This window comes from Yarrowia lipolytica, chromosome 1F, assembly GCF_001761485.1.
Source record: "Yarrowia lipolytica chromosome 1F, complete sequence".
In the NCBI taxonomy this organism is placed as follows: domain Eukaryota; kingdom Fungi; phylum Ascomycota; class Dipodascomycetes; order Dipodascales; genus Yarrowia; species Yarrowia lipolytica.
In genome coordinates, this window is record NC_090775.1 from 1,479,721 (window position 1) to 1,501,898 (window position 22,178).

At 50.8% G+C, this 22,178-nt stretch overlaps 9 protein-coding genes across 9 annotated transcripts; 5 read left to right on the top strand and 4 right to left on the bottom strand.

The window, feature by feature from the left end:
* Positions 1 to 785: 785 nt before the first annotated feature.
* Positions 786 to 2,660, top strand: YALI1_F14805g (uncharacterized protein; the record flags this gene model as incomplete). Its single annotated transcript, XM_505275.3, has 1 exon — positions 786 to 2,660. The coding sequence occupies one exon, from the start codon at positions 786 to 788 to the stop codon at positions 2,658 to 2,660; it is 1,875 nt and encodes a 624-aa protein (XP_505275.1).
* A 341-nt stretch (positions 2,661 to 3,001) lies between these two features.
* Positions 3,002 to 4,246, top strand: YALI1_F14827g (uncharacterized protein; the record flags this gene model as incomplete). Its single annotated transcript, XM_505276.3, has 1 exon — positions 3,002 to 4,246. The coding sequence occupies one exon, from the start codon at positions 3,002 to 3,004 to the stop codon at positions 4,244 to 4,246; it is 1,245 nt and encodes a 414-aa protein (XP_505276.3).
* Positions 4,247 to 5,311: 1,065 nt separating this feature from the next.
* Positions 5,312 to 6,130, top strand: YALI1_F14850g (uncharacterized protein; the record flags this gene model as incomplete). The annotated part of the gene is made up of 1 exon (XM_505277.3): positions 5,312 to 6,130. One exon carries the CDS (start codon positions 5,312 to 5,314, stop codon positions 6,128 to 6,130), a length of 819 nt encoding a protein of 272 aa, XP_505277.3.
* An 82-nt stretch (positions 6,131 to 6,212) lies between these two features.
* Positions 6,213 to 8,480, bottom strand: YALI1_F14882g (uncharacterized protein; the record flags this gene model as incomplete). The annotated part of the gene is made up of 1 exon (XM_505278.1): positions 6,213 to 8,480. One exon carries the CDS (start codon positions 8,478 to 8,480, stop codon positions 6,213 to 6,215), a length of 2,268 nt encoding a protein of 755 aa, XP_505278.1.
* Positions 8,481 to 10,342: 1,862 nt separating this feature from the next.
* Positions 10,343 to 12,910, top strand: YALI1_F14900g (uncharacterized protein; the record flags this gene model as incomplete). The annotated part of the gene is made up of 1 exon (XM_505279.3): positions 10,343 to 12,910. The coding sequence occupies one exon, from the start codon at positions 10,343 to 10,345 to the stop codon at positions 12,908 to 12,910; it is 2,568 nt and encodes an 855-aa protein (XP_505279.3).
* A 483-nt stretch (positions 12,911 to 13,393) lies between these two features.
* Positions 13,394 to 13,636, bottom strand: YALI1_F14933g (uncharacterized protein; the record flags this gene model as incomplete). Its single annotated transcript, XM_505280.3, has 1 exon — positions 13,394 to 13,636. One exon carries the CDS (start codon positions 13,634 to 13,636, stop codon positions 13,394 to 13,396), a length of 243 nt encoding a protein of 80 aa, XP_505280.1.
* Positions 13,637 to 14,370: 734 nt separating this feature from the next.
* On the bottom strand, positions 14,371 to 14,931 carry YALI1_F14946g (uncharacterized protein; the record flags this gene model as incomplete). The annotated part of the gene is made up of 1 exon (XM_068283326.1): positions 14,371 to 14,931. One exon carries the CDS (start codon positions 14,929 to 14,931, stop codon positions 14,371 to 14,373), a length of 561 nt encoding a protein of 186 aa, XP_068139427.1.
* Positions 14,932 to 16,151: 1,220 nt separating this feature from the next.
* Positions 16,152 to 17,081, top strand: YALI1_F14958g (uncharacterized protein; the record flags this gene model as incomplete). The annotated part of the gene is made up of 1 exon (XM_505281.1): positions 16,152 to 17,081. One exon carries the CDS (start codon positions 16,152 to 16,154, stop codon positions 17,079 to 17,081), a length of 930 nt encoding a protein of 309 aa, XP_505281.1.
* A 1,051-nt stretch (positions 17,082 to 18,132) lies between these two features.
* On the bottom strand, positions 18,133 to 22,166 carry YALI1_F15017g (uncharacterized protein; the record flags this gene model as incomplete). The annotated part of the gene is made up of 2 exons (XM_505283.3): positions 18,133 to 22,015; positions 22,162 to 22,166. 2 exons carry the CDS (start codon positions 22,164 to 22,166, stop codon positions 18,133 to 18,135), a joined length of 3,888 nt encoding a protein of 1,295 aa, XP_505283.3.
* Positions 22,167 to 22,178: the final 12 nt, after the last annotated feature.

Sequence of the window (22,178 nt, forward strand, 5' to 3'; positions counted from 1 at the left end):
GACGGTTGTGGGACATTTAGATGTCTTCTTTTCACCTGAAAAGGTTCCAAGCACCTTTTTCAACCTCTTCTAGTGACTGTAATGCCACGTATTACGACATGGTGTCACTCGACACCCTGAACTCTATACGCCGATGATCGTCGTGTATAACTCGGCCATTATTTACTTTGATGACGGCCACGAAGAGCTCAGTCGCTCCATTCCCGTCGACATAGATTTACCACAATTTTTAATTTGTCAATTCGTTTTTTTATCCATTTTACCCCGAATTTTCCCCAACCTCCTTCCCCATAAAACCCCAGCTGAAACAAGGTGAAACATGTCATTTGGATAGCTCGTGCTGTGATGGAGCTATGATCTTCGGACCAAGTTCAATCGATACCAAATGACGCAAATACTCAGTTTCTGGATCCGCAATCACCCAAAACACTCTCCATACCCAACTGAATGCTTCCTCGGAAAGACGAGTTGATCCGAGAGTATTTTCGCTACTTTGAAATAAGCTTCGCGCTCGTCTATTGTGATATTATGTGCAGAGTAATGGAAGGTGTCTTTGGCAGTGGAAGGAGAGGGTAAAATGGTAATGTTCGCATATCATTTTGTAACCATGGATCCAAGGAGCATTTGTAAACACTTTCCATGTCTTCCACTCTTCTACAGCGCATTTTACAAGTGTCGTCAAAATCCCCCCTCCCCCCCCAACCTCCCAACCTTAACGTTACAGTGCAACAAAACATCACCACTTTTAACATCACCACTTTGCCAGACCCCCCAAAACACCACTCATGTCAATCACATCGGACGAGCTAAACTACCTGGTGTGGCGGTATCTGCAGGAGGCGGGTTTCGAACATACAACATATGCGTTTCAGCGCGAGGCGGGCGTCCATCATTTGGACAAGCATTTCTCTAACCGCATTCCTCTGGGAGCGCTAGTCAATGTGGCACAGAAAGGAATCCAGTTCATGGAGGTGGAGGCCAGCGTCAAGGAGGATGGCACGATTGTGGACTCGGACGACAAGCCGTTTTCGCTGTTTGGGAACGACTACGTGCGCAGTGGGACGCCAGAGATTGAGGAGGAGCAGACTAACGCTTTGAAGGGCGCAGCCACGGCGTTGCTAGCTGCTCCGTCCGACATTACCGCAGGTGCAAATGTGGCCGTGACTAAAATCGATCCTGGATTGCCTACCACGGCTCCAACGTTAACAGCACCGGCAAACAACAACAACATAAAGAAGGTAGTGGCTGCTACCATGACAGACAGGGCAACCAATACACAAGATACACAGAATGCAACGTCGCAAAAAGACATGACGCGCGAGGAGGTGCCGATAATCTCGTTGACGCCGTCGGTGGATGTGGGTTCTGTGTCTCAATGCCAGTGGAGTCCGGTTGACAAGAATGTGTTATTAACGGGAGCGGCCGGACCAGTTGCTTCGTTACTGGTGCTCAACAAGGGAGGAGAAGAGGAGGAGGGAACGGCGGGGACTTTACTACCTACTCACGGCGACGAGATGGATGTGGATTCTGAGGATACCAACAGTACGAAAAAGATGGTCAAAATTGCGTCAACCACAAACCTCGCACATTCGCCGATTCCCCAAGGCGACAAGGATATTACTGCAGTGTCGTGGAACAGAATCGGAACGCTTTGTGTGACAGCTGCGTTTGATGGCCAACTACGATTATGGACTGCCCAAGGCAAGCTACGACACATTCTCAGTTTGCACAGAGCTCCGATTTTGTCTGTCAGATGGAATAAGACGGGCTCGTTGGTGCTGTCTATCGATTGCACAAACACGCTGGTTGTGTGGGATACCACTTCGGGCGAGGTGCGACATCATCTGAGCCTCACGGTGGCTCCTCCTCCTGCTTCGGCAGCTGTTTCGGCAGTGTCAGCGGTCGTGGGAGATATCCAAGCTGCTCTGGGGGGTAAGGACGAGAGCCACGAGTCTGCTGAGTCGATCACAACCGGGTTTGATGCTGACTGGATCGATGGATTGACATTCGTCATGACTGGAGAGAACCATTCGATTGTGGTTTGCAGGGTTGGTGAGAAGCTGCCTCTGCTAGTGTTCAAGGGCCACTCGGCAGGTATTAACGATATTCAGTTTGATCACGTGGGTTTACTTCTGGCATCGGCTTCAGATGACCACTCTGTGCGGTTATGGCAGGGTCGATCGGTCGCGTCTACAGCCACTCTTCTCGGACACACGGCCCCCGTCATGGTGGTACGATGGCTTCCGTTACTCAACGCGGCCAATCTTGTTGGAGGTGCCAACATTGGCACCATGAGTCTTGTGGTGAGTGCTTCTCTCGACGGAACGGCGCGTGTGTGGCTGCCTGAAAACGCTCGTTGCCTGGCGGTGTTGGCGCTGCATGAATCTGCTATTTTTGCCATGGAAATCTCGCCCGACCGCAAGTGGCTGGCGACAGGAGGCATGGATGGCGTGCTGGTCTTGTGGGACCTGGCAGGACTGGAGGACAATGAATGCACCGAGGAGGGCGCCGGAAGAGCTCTGGCGCGCCTGGAGATCGGGGCTCCCATTGATTGTATAGGCTGGAATCTCGAGAGTGACGTCATCTGTGTGGGAACCAGCGGCAAAAGTTATGTGGTGGAGTGGAACGAGGGCATGAGAGAAACCAAGGTGGTGGCATAGAAGGAGGGGATGGTAACGGGTTAATCAAGGGTCCCCGAAAACATAAGACACGGTATAATAATGTAAAATAGCTAACTGATGACAAGAATTGCACACAAGTGAATGTTTGAGACAGTCAAAAGTGGGGGGTTTAGTAATCAAAGTATACCAGAAATGGGATTGGTTACTAGCGGTGGTATTATTGTTCTTCAGCTGCATTTCTGTTGGGTTTTTTTCGGTTTATTGGCCAACTTTTCAAGATATCCGATTTTTTTAATTTCATTGAAAAACCTTAATTCCTCTCACAATATGGATACATATTGTACTGGTGCATTAATCTCAGTTTGAACACATTCTACAACATGAACCGGATACCTATTGAGATACAGAACGAGATTTTGAGACACTGTGATTTGTCAGCCGCTGTCAGCCTTCGAGACACGTGTATCACGTGGCGAGAACTGTGTTCTGAGTCGGTTCTGGCCAGCAAGGTGCAAAGTAGAGTGCCTTGGATGACTCCTGGAGAACATAATACGAGTCTGGACTCTTGGGCTCTTTGTGCAAAAGTTGTTTTGAGCCGTCGGAAAGCCATTGATGGCGGCAAGTATGACCATGTGGAGTTGCTGGACCGAATTCCAAACTTCAAGGCTGGCAAAGTTGAGTATTTGACAGCCGAGGAAGTGACGACTTTACCTCCAGGATACCAGTCTGTTTTCGATTCGGTTTATCTGCGGTCTGTTGCCGATGCAGAGCCGCAATTGTTGGCTCTTCGCGGCTCATCTTTGTACATCAATAACCGCCAAGCAATGTTGGATCTATATACACTGGATGTGAAGCCCACCAACGTGGATATAGCCAACGAGGGGGTTCTGGAGTTTGAAGAAACCGCCACCAATAACGTGTATGAGTGTCACGGATGCTCCATTGAGCTTCCTGAGGGGGCAGAAACTCTTCGTTTTTACTCTGGAAAGAAACAAATGGTGGTCTATTATGACATCGAATTGGAGGAGCGGGTATGTGTGATGGATAGGAAGCCCAGCATGAGCTACAAGGACGGGTTTGCGTTTGTGTTCAACGCGGAAACCATGAAGGTTCATGTTGCACGAGAGGCTGTGTTTTTGACCCAGGTTGAAGATCCCTATTTCTGCACCTATTGGCTTGATGTGGGAGCTCGAACCCGGGTTGTTGTGGCCAAGTCTGAGTTTGAGCAGCCCTACGACGAATGGACCTTGTGGTATGAAGATGTCTTCACCTACAATGGACTGTTATGGCACACTTTTGATGAGCATGTGGTTCCGTTGGTGGTGGACCTGGAACATCTGGACAAGACAGGATACAAGCCTCAGCATATTATCCAATGGTCGGATGGTGGAGAAACTCATCAGGGCAACGACGGCAGCGAAAGCTTCTTTGGAAGCAAAACCTCCACCACTCAAGCTACAGATATGGCTACTTACACAAATTATAGAGTCAAGGAGGACCGCAACTATGATATGGACGATGTCTTCTTTCCGGGGACAGTCGAGGGCCATTTTGGTTTCTGGAAATGGAGTGGAGACTATGCCGATCGAGTCATCAATGCAGCTATATCAAGTCTGAGAGAATGAATAAAACGATACAAGTTCCAGGCTACAGTCAGGGTGAACTTACACAGTGTGTAGACCCAGGGCTATAGAACGGGATGATTTTGTCTTGGGCGTGTCAGGGCGTCTTTCTGCCATCAAACACTGTGTCTTTGGAACAAAGTGGACTAAGAGAGTCATCTTAAAAAACTTTCAACGATACACGCTCCTGGATGGTATGATTCGCTGAGAGTCCCAGCTTTCACCTATGAAGCTCAGACAGTATCATGTTCTTACTTGTACCCAGGTGGAGAAACACGTCTGAGACGTACAATACTTGTACTGTATCTGAGACCTACTGAAGAATAATGGCTTAGTGAGAAGAATTTACTGCTCTGCCAAATATTCATGTGGTGTGCCCACATTTATAACCCCTTCCCCGACATCTGTCCACCCCGACGACCGAGGTAGAATTCTACTTGAAGTTGAGAGTGGGTGAGAATACCCAGGAGGTCTTTCTGAGCCCCTTGTCTGACTCCGCCACCAGCTGTCTTATGTGTTCCAAAGACAACCTGTGGTCTTTCCTGACTGACAACTGTACCGCCCCGCTCCTCGACTGGACACTGCCTGTACGCCCCACTCCTCGACAGGATACTACCCTGGCCGTCCTTTGGTCTCTTTCCTTTCATTCTGACGGGAGATATTACTTGACTATCCACTCCAGTCTCCATTCGAGAAAACTGAAGTCAGTTATGAAGCCGAGCATTTCAGCAGTGTCCATTGCTCCATTTTTGGGGAGCTACAAGTAATATTGGTGAGCCAAACTCATCTGTGCGCTCCAATGCGCCCTTCCTCTTCCCTAGTACGGGAAATTAGATGGACCGCATATTGTATACATGTGCATAATCAAGCACACTTGCACTTACAGTCAACCGCGTCTTGTACAGTATTCCTCATTGCTAATACGCAGGGTCCCATATCAGTGCATGCAAGATGCACGATAAGATGCACCTTCCAATGTCAAAAAAACATCTCTACATTATCTAGATTGGAACACAAACGCCTCCACCTGAAATTATAAAGTCATGATATGAGAACACACGCCAGTACATGCACTTTATTGACCTACTCCTACACATCGGTCTCTGTGCACACATGACGCGACTTATCACCAAACAGCTGCTGGAGCTGGAGGACCAAAAACACAAATGCCGCCAGGCCATGGTGATAATGGAGCAGCTGTTGCATGACTACCAGCTGGAGCTCAACTCTCTCCACGTGAGATCTACGGCTCTGAGAGCCAGCCTGTCCAGCACAAGAGAGAAACATCACTACTTGGCCCTCCAGACTGCTACCCGCGAGATGGCACCTCCCTACGAACAAGAGCAGCTGTCAATTGAGTTCGCAGACAAGACAGCATATGATATGTCACTCCCACATGACAATACAGCTTGTGATGGAACCCCTGCCGAGGTTGTGTCCCCCGCCCGCTCCGTCGAAAGTCTGGACACAAACAGCACCTCCCCTCCCGTCAACCCGCCAGGAACACACGTGCTGGTGTGTGGCAGAAGCGCAGCCAAACTCCGGCTCTACGGCATTGGAAAGAGAGATACAAAGATTGGTCCGATACCCATCAGGAGTGGTAACGGCGTCTCCTACCGCCTGGGGTTTCCGCCTGGTATGTTCCTTGACGTGGACTACTTTCCAGCTGGGGACCTGGAGGTGACCGACCAGAAGCTCACCGTGATATCCGGCTGTCCTCCTCTTGAAGGTCGAGTGCTCGACGAGATTGATCGTATCGACGCTGCCTTTCTGGTTCACGGAGGAGTCTACCTGTTGTTCAAAAACTGCAGCTGGGGCACCACCTACACCAAGGAAGTCCTCGACTTTCTCCCCTCGGGGATGGAGGTTGTTGATTTGAGAAATTGACTGAAACTATCGGTTCTACTACTTGGAGCAGTACAAGTGCTTGTACTCGTAGCAAATACATACGTGATTACCTATCTATTGATTAGACAAGAACGCCAGCCTGGGCGAGAGCCTTAGAGTCCTTGAGCTTGTGGAGTCGCGAAATGACCTCGTCCAGAGGAATGGAAGCGGCCTTGGCCTGCTTGCTCTGGTCGTCTCGGTCTCGGATGTTGACCGACTTGGCGGTCTTCTCCTCCTCTCCGACAATGAAGGTGAAGTTGTACTGCTTGAGCTGGGCCTCTCGGACCTTCTTCTGCAGGGTGTTGGGGCCGTTGTCGACGTCGGCAAAGAAACCGGCATCAACGAGCTCGTCACGCACCTCCTGGGCGTAGTCGTTGTACTTGGGGCCAACAGGGATGACAAGCACCTGTCGGGGCGACAGCCAGAAGGGCCACTTGCCGGCAAAATGCTCACACAGAATGGCGGTCATTCGCTCAAACGAGCCGTAGATGGCTCGGTGGATCATGACAGGTCGGGTGTACAAAGCAGCGGAGTCGGCCTCTCCCTCGCCCATGGCAGCCGAGTTCTTGAAGTTGAGGTCGAACCGGTTGGGCAGCTGGAAGTCGAGCTGGATGGTGGCGCACTGGTGCCATCGGTGGAGGGCATCGGAGATGACAATGTCAATCTTGGGGCCGTAGAAGGCACCGTCTCCGGGGTTGAGCTCCCAGTTGGCGCCCCACTTGTTGAGGGCCTCCTCGAGCTGCTTTTCGGCGTCGTTCCAGGTCTCGATCTCACCAACGTACTTGTCGGGTCGAGTGGACAGCTTCATCTTGAACTCAAAGCCAAAGATGGTGTAAATCTTCTTGAGGAAGTCGAAGATACCGGTGATCTCGGACTGGATCTGCGAGGGCATGCAGAAGATGTGGGCATCGTCCTGCTGGAACCGTCGGACTCGGGTGAGACCGGTGAGGGCACCGGAGGCCTCGTTTCGGTGGATGACACCAAAGTCGGCAACCCTCCATGGCAGCTCCTTGTAGGATCGGTCTCGGGCCTTGAACATGAGACAGTGGCCGGGACAGTTCATGGGCTTCAGACCAAACTTTTCCTTCTCAATCTCAAATGTGAACATATCGTCCTTGTAGTTTTGCCAGTGGCCAGAGGTCTCCCACAGCTTGGAGTTGTACATGTTGGGGGTGATGACCTCCTCGTAGCCTCGCTTTCGGTACTCCTTTCGCAGCAGGTCGGTGAGAGCAGAGTAGATTCGAGCGCCGTGAGGGAGCCAGAAACACGAGCCGGGAGACATGTCGTTGAACAGGAACAGCTCCTGCTCTCGGCCAATCTTTCGGTGGTCTCGCTTGGCAGCTTCCTCCAGGAACTTGAGGTGCTCGGTCATGAGCTTCTTGTCGGGGAACGAGATACCAAAGATTCGCTGCAGGGAGTCGTTGTCCTTGTCTCCGAGGAAGTAGGACGACGAGTTCTTGAGCAGCTTGAAGGCCTTGATCTTGCCGGTGTGGGGAATATGGGGGCCAACACACAAATCAATCAGAGGACCGCATCGGTAGACGGTGGTGGAGGTTCCGTCGGGGATCTTCTTCTGGATTAGCTCAACCTTGTACTTGTTGTAAGCAAACATCTTGAGGAGGTTTTCCTTGGAGAGCACCAGACGCTCAAACTTCTGCTTGTCCTTGATGGCGGACTTGGCCACGGTCTCCAGAGGATCGTAGTCACAGGCCTGGACGTGGGTGTCGCCGTTGTCAATTGACATTTCGTAGAAAAAACCGTCCTCGGTGGGGGGTCCGATGCAGAGGTGGGCACCGTAGTGTCGCTCGGTGGCCTCTCCCAGCACGTGGGCAGACGAGTGCCAGAAGACCCGCTTTCCCTCGTCGGAGTTGAAGTCCAAAAACTCCAGCTTGGCGTCGCCCTCCAGAGGTCGCTCCATGTCCCACAGCTCGCCATTGACCTTGGCAATCACGGTCTGATCGGGCAGCGACTTGGAAATGGTCTTGCAAATGTCCATGGGCGAGGTCTCCCAGGCAGTGGCCTCCTTGGGGGTGCCGTCCTTGAGAGTCACGACAATGGGCTTTCGCTCCTGAGCAGCCACAAACGCGTCATACTCCACCTTGAGCTCGTCAAACATCTTGATTCGCGAATCGAGGAACTCGGGCTTGGGATCCAGCTCCAGAGCTCGAGACGAGGCAGACTCTCCCTCCTTGGGGGCCTTGACCTTCTTCTGCTTGGCCTGTCCAAACTTGCTGGGGTCGGCGGCCTTCTTTTCCTTGGCGGGCTTGGCCTCCTTGGTCTCCTTAGGAGCCTCGGCAGCGGGCTTGTCGCCCAAAACCACCTCCTTCATCTTATCAACGAGTTCAGCCATTTTCGCGTGGTGAGAATCGAGTCCCAAGATTTTACTTTTTGGAAACGTCAGAATTTTGCAGTATGGGAGTTACTGGTCTCAGGGTTACGCAAGTGGGGTTAGGGGAAGACCCGGCAAAGTCGCGATATTTCTACTGTATGGCGTAGATTCGACCCGTTTTTGTACAAGTACTTTGGTTATGACTCATACGTGGAGAAACGACACTCTTGTCAAGCGGATGAAACATTATGAGTCAGACAACCCGCTGAGGGTTATGACTGACTGGCGTAAGAGGTGTTTAACACAAGGCAGAGAAGGGAAATATGGTAAGTAAAGAGAAGCTATGAGAGCTGTTAAGTGATTCCAATTGGCTTTGATAGACACCTTTATGGTCCTGTTCTTTCTCATCTCTCTTGAATTAAACAGCTACCATCAACATAACCCCTTGGTAAGAGTCTGAATCTTAGAGTAGGCGACTGGACAGGTACAAGTGCAAGTACGAGTACTACATCTGTGCGGTAGCTGGAGTTTTAACGGTATTTAATTGTCATGATTGTTCTTCCGACGAGCTCTCGTCTTTCTTTTGAGGGTGTTATTACGCTGCCATCCATACAGATACTTCTATAGCATCAGGCTTAGTAAGATGGTATGAGTGTTGCTGAACAGGAAAGGAGGAGGCGAGCTTCTCTGCTAAGAGCACTTGTTGGTTTATTGGTCGACTTTTCGGGCTCTGCATTTGTTCTTTTAGTTCTTCCGATGTAAACACGACATGTTTATATTCTTGCTGGATCTGGAGCTGAAGGATACCACCAGGCTGTTCTTTTTTACCGTACAATTGTACGAGGTGTTGATGAAGTACAGTATGTACTCATACGGGACTACTCATACGGGACTACTTGTACTCGTCTGTAGCTGATATCTTGCAGCACGGCTGTGAGATTGATCTGCTTCAATGGATGATGAACCAAGCAGCAATTTCCCAAAACGAGAAATCATCTTTCTTGTTACAGCTCATGCGAGCAGCACTATCTTTTTTACATCCAGACAATGAGTTCCTATCTACAGTAAACTGGACGAATACCTTTTGAGGGAATGCCATATCTGGTCGAATACCTCCACAGCCAGGAGGATCACTTTAACAGTTTTATTCTCTCGCCCGAACCTCGTTTTCCCTCCTTTCCCTCCTTCCCCTCCTTTCCCTCCTTCCCCTTTTTTCCTCGTTTCTATAGATTCTTTCCTCCATTGCAAAATAACCAGAGGTCAGCTCACGGCCCATTTTTCGGCTCGCTTTTTTGAAACGTGCATCTCTCGTGCATATTTCATGCATGGTGTGAGGTTAGTGCATACGCCACCTGGATCAGACCCGAAGAAATACCGGCGAATATGCGCCTGACGAAGACAGACTGTTAATAGCCGGGCGCGTCTTGCATATTAATTATGCAGGGCAAAAAATTGAGCAAAATCGGGCCGACAAAAACGCTTCGCAAAACTGGTCCTGGCACCAGGAGCACCTTCCATATCCAGCATTAATAATAGAGCTAAGCTTAACGATCTGGGGAAGAAAGTGGCAGTGTTGATGATGCCATGAAAAGAAATGTGGGGATATAAATGCACCATTTTTTTGGGTGAAATCAATACTTTCAGAGTCTCCCTTCAAATTTCTCTCTTCCTCTTTCGACTATGTCAACACCTCCGCCAACGCCACTCGCTCTTCCTCCCGCACACGTGCAAACTTTGATATGACTCGGTGATGCAGCAAGCTCACATAAAATTGGAGACGGTAGGAATCGCCACTTGCAACACTACTTATACTGGCGCTGGAGCTTTCCAAAGACGACAGACACTCATTCAACTGACACTAGACGAAACGATAACTACACAGAATGGGAAAACGAGGCGGAAAACGAGGGTCGTCACGCGGACGTGGTGGCTTCAATAACCGCGGAGGACGGAGCGGAAGAGGCGGCCGGGGAGGCCGGGGAGGCCGAGGAGGTGGACGAGGAGGAATCACCATGCCCACTGGATACCATAACTTTTGCGACGACGAATTGGACGAGTCCATCAACTTCAACTACAACCGCAAGCCGTCACAGCCCAAAGATTATGACGATGATTCGAGGACGTCTGGACGCACCACGCCCAAACGAGCCCGTGGAGGCCGGGGACGTGGATCCGGCGACCGAGGAGGTCGCGGCGGATCACGTGGACGAGGTGGAAACGGCGGATCGAGTCGAGGAGGTAAAAAGAATGGCTGGAGAGACGAGAAACCGTCGCTGCTGAGCTCCATTCTAAACTCTCGACAACACGCGTCGGAGAACCGAGAACACATGTTCAACAAGTCGCTTCGGGGCGCCGAGTTCATCACGTTCATCAAATCTGCCGAGGTCTATGATCCGTCCAAATTGCTCAAGGATGTCGGTGTTACAGTCGAGGAGGCCAACGTGGTCAATGAGGTGGAAGATATCCATATTATTGTGCCCGAGGTGATTCCTGAAGTGCAAGACGTGACCGGTGCAGATGCTCAACTCGAGGATCAAGAATCTGAAGATGAGGAAGTTGTGACTACCATCACCGAGACTTATGCAGATGATGGAGATAACCAAGAAGACGACGACGACGAAATGCTTGTTGACGGGAACGGACAGTTGGTTGACGATTACGACGATGACGAAGATGACGACGACGAAGACGACGAAATTGACGAGGAGGTTGATGACGATCTGATTGCCGACGAAAACGCCGTCGACGTGTCTACCCTGCAGGACGCCATAAACGAGGTTGCCAACGATACCATCAACGACGATCGGAAGGAAGAAGACCCCAGTGAGGGCTCCGAGGCTGACGACGAAGAAGATGAAGCAGCTGAGTTTGTCATGGATACAGAAGGAGACCCCGATATGGTGGACATGGAGTTTATGGAGACGGATTTCGCGTACCTCAACAAGAAGAAGCGGGCCGAAAAGTCGCGTACTCCCCTGACCAGCTCCACAGCCGTCATAAGTGATCGACCCGTCGCTTCCGTTTCTGCAGACACAACTCTTGTGGGGTCTGTCGCCTCCAAGAAACGACACAATGCCGATCCTCGAGCAGTGGATATTCCCGAGTACAACTCCGACATTGATCCGGAGGTGCTCAAGGACTACATCGAGAGTATCAAGAACGAAGATGAGGGCTCCGATGCTGAGAACATTGATTGGATCCGATCTGCTCTGGGCACTCAGCTTGGAGGAACTGAGCAATATTATGTTGACAGCGACGACTCTGAAAATGACGACTTTGACGATGATGACGAGGATGACGAGGAGGAGTACGAGTGGCCCGAAAATGGTACAGTCGGGTGCATCAGAAACATTGTTGCTACTCGAGCAGCCTCGCAGGGCTACCAGTTTATGGTTGAACACACTCTGGACGCTGATATGGAGGAGTGGTGGAACGAGGATCTCATTCGAGACTCGGTGGCAGAGCATCTTGGTGTTTCTGTCTCTGAGCTCCCCGATGAGGCGTACAGATGGTATGTGACTCGTCTTGGAGGCGATATCGAGGATCCTGATCTGTCTGAGGAAGGAATCAATTACAGCGACTACTATGACGATTCCGACGAAGATGAAAAGGCACGAGAAGCGTCTGAAATGGACTCGCTCATCCAGAGTTTGATTGACGACGAGGTGGACGACCGAAAGGCGCTCATGGACCACGGATACACTCCCCCCATGACCAAGTCTCGTGGCAAGAACCAGGTGCCAAACTTTGGCGTCAACGATCCCGAGCTGCAGGCTCAGCTGGAAAAGCACTGGGTCAATTCCCGAGCTGCCAAACGAGCCAAGCGAGAACAGCGACAGGCTATGCGAAAGCAGGGTATGTTCACCAAGGAATTCAAGCAGGGAGGTATCATCCCCTTGCATGCCAAGTACCCTATTTTGATGACTGTTGAGGAGGCCCGCAAGGAAATTGAGATATTCATCAACGCTCCTAACAAGCCCATGGTTCTGGATTTCCCGCCCATGGGAGCCGAGTTCCGAAGCGTGCTTAAAAAGCTGTCTGCATGCTACCACTTGAAGCCTGATATTCACGGCGTTCAGAAGAGCAAGCATGTCAGCATGCTGAGAACCTCCCGAACGTCGTGCCACAACAACAATTACATCCAAAAGTTTCACGATAAGTTCCCCAAGAAGTTCAAGCTGGTGATCCGAAACGCAAAGTACTCAACCGAGCAGTACCTGTATGAGACCAAGCACCAGAAGGGCTCCAAGCGGTCAGCTGTCCGTGTTCATAACCGAGAAGGTGAGATTGTGGGTCATGAGGCTCCTGCCATTGACGATTCCAACATTGGACGTCTGCTTCTTCAGAAGATGGGCTGGACCACGGGCGAGGGTCTCGGTGCTCAGAGCAGAGGTATTTCTGAGCCCATCATTGCCAAGGTCAAGATCAGCAAGCGGGGTATTGGAGCTTAGATGGGGAGGATAGAGGTACATCAATTGCATAATAGATGATGATATGGTAGATGAGGTGTAGTCACATTTTGCAAGCACGAAGTATGTGGCGTACATATATACATGCAAATACATGCATATATCAAGCAGGAGGATACGACATTCTTCATGTAGAAGAATCTGTTGGCGTATTGTTAAGTTGATTTTGATATTTAGTTGTGCTCTTTTTTTCATTATTTTGCTGTTTCTGCCATTTCCAAAATAAGCTCTCCATAATGTCCTCGCAGGTGGCTTGTGCATGTTGGATGCATATTTTATGTGGTTTACTGCAATTAAATGCAATTAAATGAATTAATAGTCAACGGTCGCTGGCCGCTCAATTTACGGGTACAGTGATTACTGTTGTGAATAATGCAGCTCAATTATGTTATGAATAAATAGGTCTCTGGGGAAAAGCTCAGGAAATATGATGGGGTTTTGTAGTTTGGGTCCAAAACAAGATGCTTATTTCAGGTTGGTGAAGTCAACCTCGCCCTCCATCAGACCGGCGTTCTCCTCGTTCTTTCGGGAGCAGGTGCACTGAGAGGCCTGTCGCATGCCGCAGGAGCAGGCGTCAGTGGGCTTGACGTTCTCGACGGCAGCCTTGGAGCAGTCGCAGTGCTGAGCGGGCATCTTACCACAAGAGCAGGTGGCTTCGATAGCACAGACACAGGAGTTGGACTTCTTGCAGCAGGTAGAGGCGGCCATTTTAATAGATGTTTGTGTTGGTTGGTTGGTTGGTTGGTCGATTGGTTGTTCGTGTCAGATGTGTAGCTTGGAGGCTTGATACTGAAACTATCGAGCGTGTGGAGAGGTCTTTATACTAGCCACACCATGTCATGCTCGTATACATGTTTTAGACTTCTCGCTAACCTTACGCCCCCGCTGACCTTTTCCGGCACTGTGATTGGCCGGTTGGTCCCATAACGCACGTGACCCATCAGTGGCGTGTCTCGCTGACCTTTGCTGGGGATTTGATTGGCTGACGAGGAGGGTGAATCACGTGATGATCTGAGAGGTGCACAGATATGCTGACCTTTGAAGCGCGTCTGATTGGCTGGGTCGTGACCAAGTCACGTGATCCCGAGAGTGGAACATTCCCACAACCTGTTTAATCATGGCGAATACACAGGGCTAAGGTGGCTGGTAAGGTGGCCAAAATAAGACGCAAAAAGTGAGGCTTGTGTGTGGGTTATCAGATTGTCTCTGGAGGGGCGAATACGTTGGGAAAAAAATGGAAAAACGGGAGGAATTGCTGAGTAATATTTATTTGGACCTTGTGACCGACCCGTGTCGCAGCAAACATAATCCTGGTTTTGATGGACGATGCCAGTATCGAGTATGTAGAAGAACAGTTTCAAGTAAGAGACGTGGTGTCCATAGAGCTGCCGATGATACTCACTGTAAAGGTACATACTACAGTAGTCCATAGTCTTGAACATTCAATGCGCTCCAATGTTGTGATGAATATTGCGTCTTACCATGAAGAGTGGTTGCAGAAGTTGTATCATTTGATTGGACATTTCACGCTGATTTGATTCGTATGGCAAAATCTTTTTCCTTACAGAACGTCGACTTTTTGTAGTTGTGCTGTGGTAAAATAATCGGACAATTTTGGCCGAAAGTGGCAGACTTTTGACGAGGTTTGATCGACGATCTATGAAAATTTTAATCAAAATCATAATTAAAAAATAAATAAATAAATAAATCAAATTAAAAATCCAAATAAAAATCAAATAAAAATCAAAAAAAAAAATCAAATAAATAAATAAAAAAAAAAAAAAAAAACCATTGATCTTACTGTCGAATGTACGATACAGCACCACTCGCACTGTCTTATATGTACGTATGCTGTACTCTCGTATCAGCCTATTCCCAGAAGTGATAAAAAAGAACCGTCGCTGTTGATGTTGACGAAAACAGTCCAACATCCTATTCGTACAGTGCATACGACTACGGTACACGAACTTGTATCTCTCCTGTTCCGCTGTTGGTCGCACCATCGCTTACCGTCTAGTTGGTTAAACCTATTGTATGTACTGTACATACTCGTACTTGTAACTAATAACCACCGTTATCCACGCCGTTATCCGTTGTGCCATTGTTTACTTGTATCGTACTTCGGCTAATCGCCTGAGTGGTGTGAGTATAAAAAATGGCAGTCACACTTGTATTGCTGTACTGCGCCACACCTTAGCTGACCATACCTATGACGTTCCACGACGAGCACCGGTCCGGCACCCGACTCGTACTCGTCGTACTTGCAGCCTCATCCATACCCAGCAATGATGCCATGTTCCTATCCAGGGCACGGCCTCTTCATCACACCACCTGTGCTTCCGAGACTATATGTAAGCAAGTTGGGCAGTGTAAGTGGTGCAGGTCATGTGACCTTGTAAACAACAACCCGACTTTACAGTAACGCTTGGACACACTTGTTGGCCTGTTGAGTCAACCCGGGGCCAACCCAAGGCAACAAGGAGACCAAACCATCAATATATCGGACCAATATATCGGACCACGGTCGCCGCCGAATCGCCCCACATGGCGCTGGGCCGTTCCAGCTGAGCTGATGCCCCCCACGTCGCTCCCATCGTATATCCAAACCCTATCAGCATTTTTTCTGAAAAAGGCCGTTAAACGACATATACGACTTGGGAGTTGGATCAGTAGGCTGATGTTGATTTTTCAACCCATTTTACCAAACCAAAAAGCTAATCTAGCCGAGTCGATGGCGGATCGCGGACATGCTACTCTAGACCACGTTCCGGACGGCGGTTTCGACCGGCGAGGTTATGAGTACGTCAGAAGCAGACAGAAGAACAGATTGCGAGCACAAATCCGAGACCCACGGCCCCCTAAAACACGTCCAGGGCCCTAATCAGATGTGCCGTCGCGACGCCCCTGACGTGTTCACATGTTGAGTTTGGATGCAGAAGGTTCAGCATGTTTAGCCCGTTTGGGTTATCAGATGATTGCTTGCGGGGGTCGTTGGGGACCATTTCCACACGAATACACGGAAAAAAACCACACAGTCACACTCACCGTGTCAGTGCCATCATGTTGGTGCCCTTTACCCCCCAAATATCCCAGTTTACACATCTTGCAACCCCCCCGGGATACGACGCAAACGACAGGGTTAGGAGCAAAGGCTAATACTTTTCGTGTTTTATAGGCCCTCCCATCCCACCCTTTGGAGTCCCATATCTCACCTCGACACACCATGTCTTCGATTCTCGAGAGCATCAACTCCACCGTCACCCCCGCGGCCTCCTACATCGGCACCTACGCCAAGCTGTCCGACGCCCACGCCGACACCCTCAACATTGTCGAGCGGGTGTGGGCATCATACTTTGTGTGGTGGGGCAATGATCTCATTGCTTGCGGCATCTTCATTTTCCTGCTGCACGAGATTCTCTACTTTGGCCGGTGCGTGCCCTGGATGATCCTCGACCAGATCCCCTACTTTCACAAGTGGAAGATCCAGGGCGAGGCCAAGGTGCCCTCTGTGGCCGAGCAGTGGGAGTGCATGAAGTCCGTGCTCATCTCGCACTTTATGGTCGAGGCCATCCCCATCTGGGGCTTCTACCCCGTCTGCAAGTACGCCGGAATTTCCATCGACGTGCCCTTCCCCTCCTGGATGAAGATCTGTGCCCATCTCGCCCTATTTTTTGTGCTGGAGGATACCTGGCACTACTGGCTGCACCGAGGCCTTCACTACGGTCCCTTCTACAAGCACATCCACAAGCAGCACCACCGATACGCCGCTCCCTTTGGTTTGACTGCCGAGTACGCTCACCCCGTTGAGGTGGCTTTGCTTGGTGTCGGAACTGTGGGCATCCCCATTGCCTGGGTCATGCTAACCGGTGATCTCCATCTCTTCACCGTGTCTGTGTGGATCGCCCTGCGACTCTTCCAGGCCATCGACGCCCATTCTGGCTATGAGTTCCCCGTGTCTCTGCATCACTTCTTGCCCATCTGGGCCGGTGCCGACCACCACGATGACCACCATCGATACTTCACCGGCAACTACGCCTCGTCGTTCCGATGGTGGGACTTTGTGCTCGACACCGAGGCCGGTCCCGCCGCCAAGGCCGAGCGACAGCAGCGACTTGCCGCCAAGGCTGCTAAGAAGGCCAAGAAGCAGCAGTAAGCGACCCCGGCCACTCACTACGGTCGCGATACCCAATCCCGATCCAAAACTGACCCCAGTATATACATAAGTTATTTAATATGATACATTTCTCCTTACGACGAAGCGCCCAAAGCGCTACGCTCGAAGCTCTACGCTAGAAGCTCTACGCTAGAAGCTCTACGCTCGAAGCTCGACGCTCGATTAGCTCTCAGATCATGTACTTCAGATGCCCTCATCGTGTATAAATAGAAGCAGAAAAACAATTCCCTTTGGGGAAAGAGACAAAGAAAGGAAGGGTGAGGAAGCCCAAAAGAAGTAATGTGAAACTTTGCCGAAGTGACCCAACTTGGTGAACATGTTGTGATGGTGGAATAGGAGACATGTGGTTGATTGAAGGGAGGTTACAAGAGCCGGACTACATGATTTCAACAGTAGCCAGCATTACCTTTACTGTACTAAATATAATAATATATTATTATTATGGATTTATTATTATGATTATTATTGTTTAAGTAGGTCTTACATAATTCGCATATATACGAGAGTGTCTCATGACTAGACCAACAGTACCTACACACTTGTGGTACAATGTATATCAGGAGAGTGATGGCGTTACATCGGTGTTTCTTTTTCCAAAACACATCTACATGCTCGTGTGATCCTCCTGGTCAGTGGCAATACAGCTGTTTATGATGGATCTAGGGCTAGATCAACATGAAGAGAAAGAATCAAGACGAAGGACAGAAGAGATATAGCATACACCGATATCGTCTCACAGAATCCCAGTTACCAGTGGTTACTGTACTCGTCCATACACCGTGGAATACCCTCAAGTATCGTAGGGACCAAAGAGCTGTCAGTGCCTCTGGCAGTCTTTCTACCACCTCTCCCTCCATCTACCAACTGTCGTTTATGTCCATTGTTCCATGCTATGGGTCTGTAAAGACCACTGTACCCGCATCGTGTCTACACTCAACTCGCTCCAGGCGCTCCGCGGAGGACCTACCGCTGCCATGGCCTTGGCCAGTCGCAGCCCCTCGCACTCGTCAGTCTATAAATATATAAATAATTACATGCGCTTTTCAATTGTCGCGTTAAACAGTGCCAGGTTCAAAGCGGCGTCATTGACCCCCATGGTGGGGTTACTTTCCTCCAACAAGTCAAATGACCGCACGGTCACCTCGGAAAAGGCGTCGTTGGCCGTGCTGTACAGCAACAGGTCTCTTGTAGGCCCAGCCTTTGAGGGGGCCGAATTGGCAGGCTCAGCCACTTCGGAAAGCTCGCTCTTGAGAGCTGTCCACGTGTCCTGCAGCGTGGCCTTGAGGTCCGGCGTGGTGGCCACAAACGGTGAATCCAACAACGCCTGCAGCCCCTCAACCACATGGTTGCGCAACATGGTCACCTCGGCGTCCTCCGAGGCCATGAGCGACTTTTCGTGGATCATGGCAATCTTAAGGAACATGGAAATGCCCTCTGCGAGTCCCGGGGGATGGGGCTCACGCACAGACGCCTCCACCAGTCGCTGCAGACCCGAAGACAGCGCAAAAGTCTGTGTTTTACACACGTCTTCAGTGACCGAGTCCGCCAGAGAATCTGCCAACTCGATCAGAAGCGACACGATATTGTCTTCGCCCACTCGCGGAAAGTTGGGCGACGTGAGAAACGTGGTTTCTGCCCGGGCCAAAATGCGGCCCTTGAGCTCGCCCGGCAGTTCGGAAAACAGATCTCCAAAGAACGGAGGCAGTTTGAGCAGACCGGGGTCGCTCAGCACTCGGAACAGCACAGAAACGTCCTCATCTGTAGTGTCCGTACTGGGCGTGGTGGAATTGATGGTGAGTTCCGGAGATGTGTCCATGGCAACAGGGTCCTTAGAAATACGGCCCCGATGCGCAAACAGTAGCCGCAGCTGTGTCTGAGCCAAAAACATGTTGAAGGGCGTCACATGTGTGATTAGTTGTTGCAGGTCGTCGGCAAGAGAAGTGCCTGTACCGAGATCGAGCTTCAGGAGGTGATTGAGCAGTTGTTGCAGAGAAGAGGCAGCCACAGCATTGTCGGGCTCAATCACAGGGTCCACAATGAGCTGCGAAAACAGCGCAGGGTGATGCACAGCCACCTCCTTGCAAAAGGTGTCAACATCGTCCAGCCACTGCGGATCCTGGAACACTTCTCGCTCGAATAAATATTGTGCCACGAGCCGTAGGTAGATGCGGGGATGCTGGTCGGCAAACAGCTTGCGCTGAAATTGCAGAGAAAACGCCTCGGTAGTGGAGAGAGAGTATTCCTGGGTCAAGTCACGTGCAATCAGCGAAAGCAGCAAGCGGGAACCTCCAGACATGTCTCTGAGATTGTGGATTTGAAGAAACAAATCGCCGACCTTTTCAATGCAGGTGCACTCGTACACCACGAGGAAGACGAGCGTCTGGAGCAGCTGTAGCGACACCTCCTGGTCTCTCAGCCACGTCATGAGTTGGTTGCTGAACTGTGAATCGTCCTTGTAGTTGGCCAGCATCTTGCACGAGGTTCGGACATCTGACGAGTGCAACAGCAGATCGTTGAGAGCCTGTGGTAGGTTCACATCTTTGGTGGCCTCAGAATCGGTTTGAGGAGTGACTTCGGAGATGGGCGATAGCTGAGGGGAAGAAGAGTTCTTCAACAGTGTCTCCAGCTCTGGTTTGAGCTCAGGCAGCTGCTGGGCCGAAAATTGGACCAAATCCCACAGCTCGCGTGATACCCGTACCTTGCGCAGACCCCGGTACTGGTGCATAAATACCTTGACTAGCGCAGGCATATCTGCAATGCAAGCAAACGCCTGCCACTGGTACCGGGTAGCGCTGGCCAAAAAATACAGCAGATGCGACTGGGTACATTTCGGTACAATGAGCTGGATAGAGGCACACATTAGTCGCCAGGCATGCAGATTTTCGAGAATGAGCTGGTACTGTGCAAACTCCTGAGTTGTAGGAACGTAGCCTCTTTCCACGGCTGCACATAGCGAAGTGTACAGGTTTTCAGCGACCACAATGCGGGTGTTTTGGGTGAATTCGGAGTATGGAATATTAGTCGAATCAGACAAAGAAGAAGAGGAAGAAGACATGTCCACATCTTCAGCCTGAGAATCGAAAACACCCGGAAGAAGCACTCGCAGAGCGTTGTTTGTGCGCTCAAGCAGTTCGTTTTCATTGTAGGAGGCGTACTTGGCCACCTTTCGAACCATATACCGAACCTGCACTTGACACGAGCTAGGAACAGCTACTAGTGGCAGGTTGCCCAAAATATCGAGCTGCACATTGGCCCATTCAGAAAGACGGGAAATGTACAGCACTCCTGACGAAATGAGGGATCTGACGTAATCTTGGGGTTGGAAAATGTCTAGGACACAGAGCTCTGTGACCAGAGCGTACAAATCGTCGATTCGCACGTCTAGATGCGATTTCACAGACAGTAGAAACTGTACAATGTGGCTGGGCACTGCGTCTCCGTCCACTCCTTCGGATAGCTGTGAAACCAGATGAGACGCAATAAAGACCCGCTCGACAGAAACACGCGAGTCTGAGACTGCCCATGCAAGAATGGTTTGTATGATTGTTCCAAAGTCAGCCCTTGTATCGACAATTTGGTTGAACAGTGTCTTGTCAAAGGGAGCTCTGGCAGCGTCCAGAATGGAAATGATGACTGCCTGTTTGTTTCTGGTTCGGCGAGTCTTTGGCGTATCGGAAATAACTAAAGCCTCATTTCGCACACGAGTGGATTCCGAGTCGGACACGATGGCCTCGAACGTGCTCCCAAGCTGCACCCATTTCGACGGCATGACAAAGGCGTCCGGTTGGGCGTCAAACAGGGCGTTAACGAGCGTCGAAAGCGCCTTGATTGTAGGCTGGTAGAAGGGCTTGTCCGAATGCGCGTCTGCTTCCAGCTTACTCAGCTCGGCCAGCAGGTTCTGGGCCAGCTTTTTGGCCAGGTTGGGGAAAGTGAGCAGTGGTTTCCAAAACGTTCTGATGATGAGAATAGCCACGGGAAGTTTTTCGACGCTGGAGAGCTTTGAAGTGGTGGAAGCGCCAGTACCAGGAGCCACACCACTTCCGGCCTTTGTATCTTTTGTGTTGTCATCGCTCAAAAGACCCACGACCCACTGGAGGAATGCATGTTTATCGACGATGTCTTCATAGTAGAGTTGCATGGCCAGACGGACCATGTATGCAAAATTTTGTTTGGCAGTCTGTCGGGCCTGGGGTTCGCCTTCGGCCCTGAGAAACGCTACCGACGACCGTTGCAGCACGTCCACCACGCACTCGGTCCATTCCTGAAGCCAGATGGCCTCGCTCATGTTGCCCATCTGGTGGTGACCTTTTCGTTTGAGACCACGCAGTTCGTTTGCGCCGACGCAGCGGGCGAACCACACTGCTCTTGACGGAGCGATTCGCTTGGCGCAGCACTGGTCCAGCAGGACCTTGTTTCTGATTCCATGTGGGATGGTACGGGACAGCTTTCTGAGCGGAACTGCCGGGTTTGCTAGGTCTTTGAGCCATGCCTCGCGTTTGTGGTCTGTAAGCGTGACTCTGGGTGGCGGTTTGAAGGTGCCTGGGGTTGTGATTCGGCACGTGTCGACTCTGATGTGCATGGCCGTGATGATGAAGCAGCTCAGCGCTGTCATGTTGGATTTGATGCGGAGGAGTGACGCTATGCTCTTTTTGGCGCTCTGCGACTCGTGCGGGACCGACGGCGGCTCTGCGTAGCCCTTTTGCAGGTTGTCGACCATGCGAGCATCTTCTTCGTCGGTCGACCGCTTCCATGGGTAGAAGTCTGGGTAGACGGAATCGCCGATCCGCGCCGGATCCACTAGCGGGTGAATGTCGTCGGGCGGACGAAGCACGTAGCGTTGCTGGGAAAGGTCGTCGCGCGAGTTGATACTCCGGTACAACCGGGATGAGGGCCCCGGACTGGGCGCCGACGAGCTGGGGGTTAGTCGGGGTTTTTGGGTCAAAAGTGGTGGAAAAGCGCCTGGAAAACGCCTGGAAGCAGACATCCGCGGGCGTGGAACACGTCTATCGCCTTGGCGTCCTCGCTGCGGGTGTCTGGGCTTCTGTAACTCGTTACTCACTTCATGTCAGTTTGTTG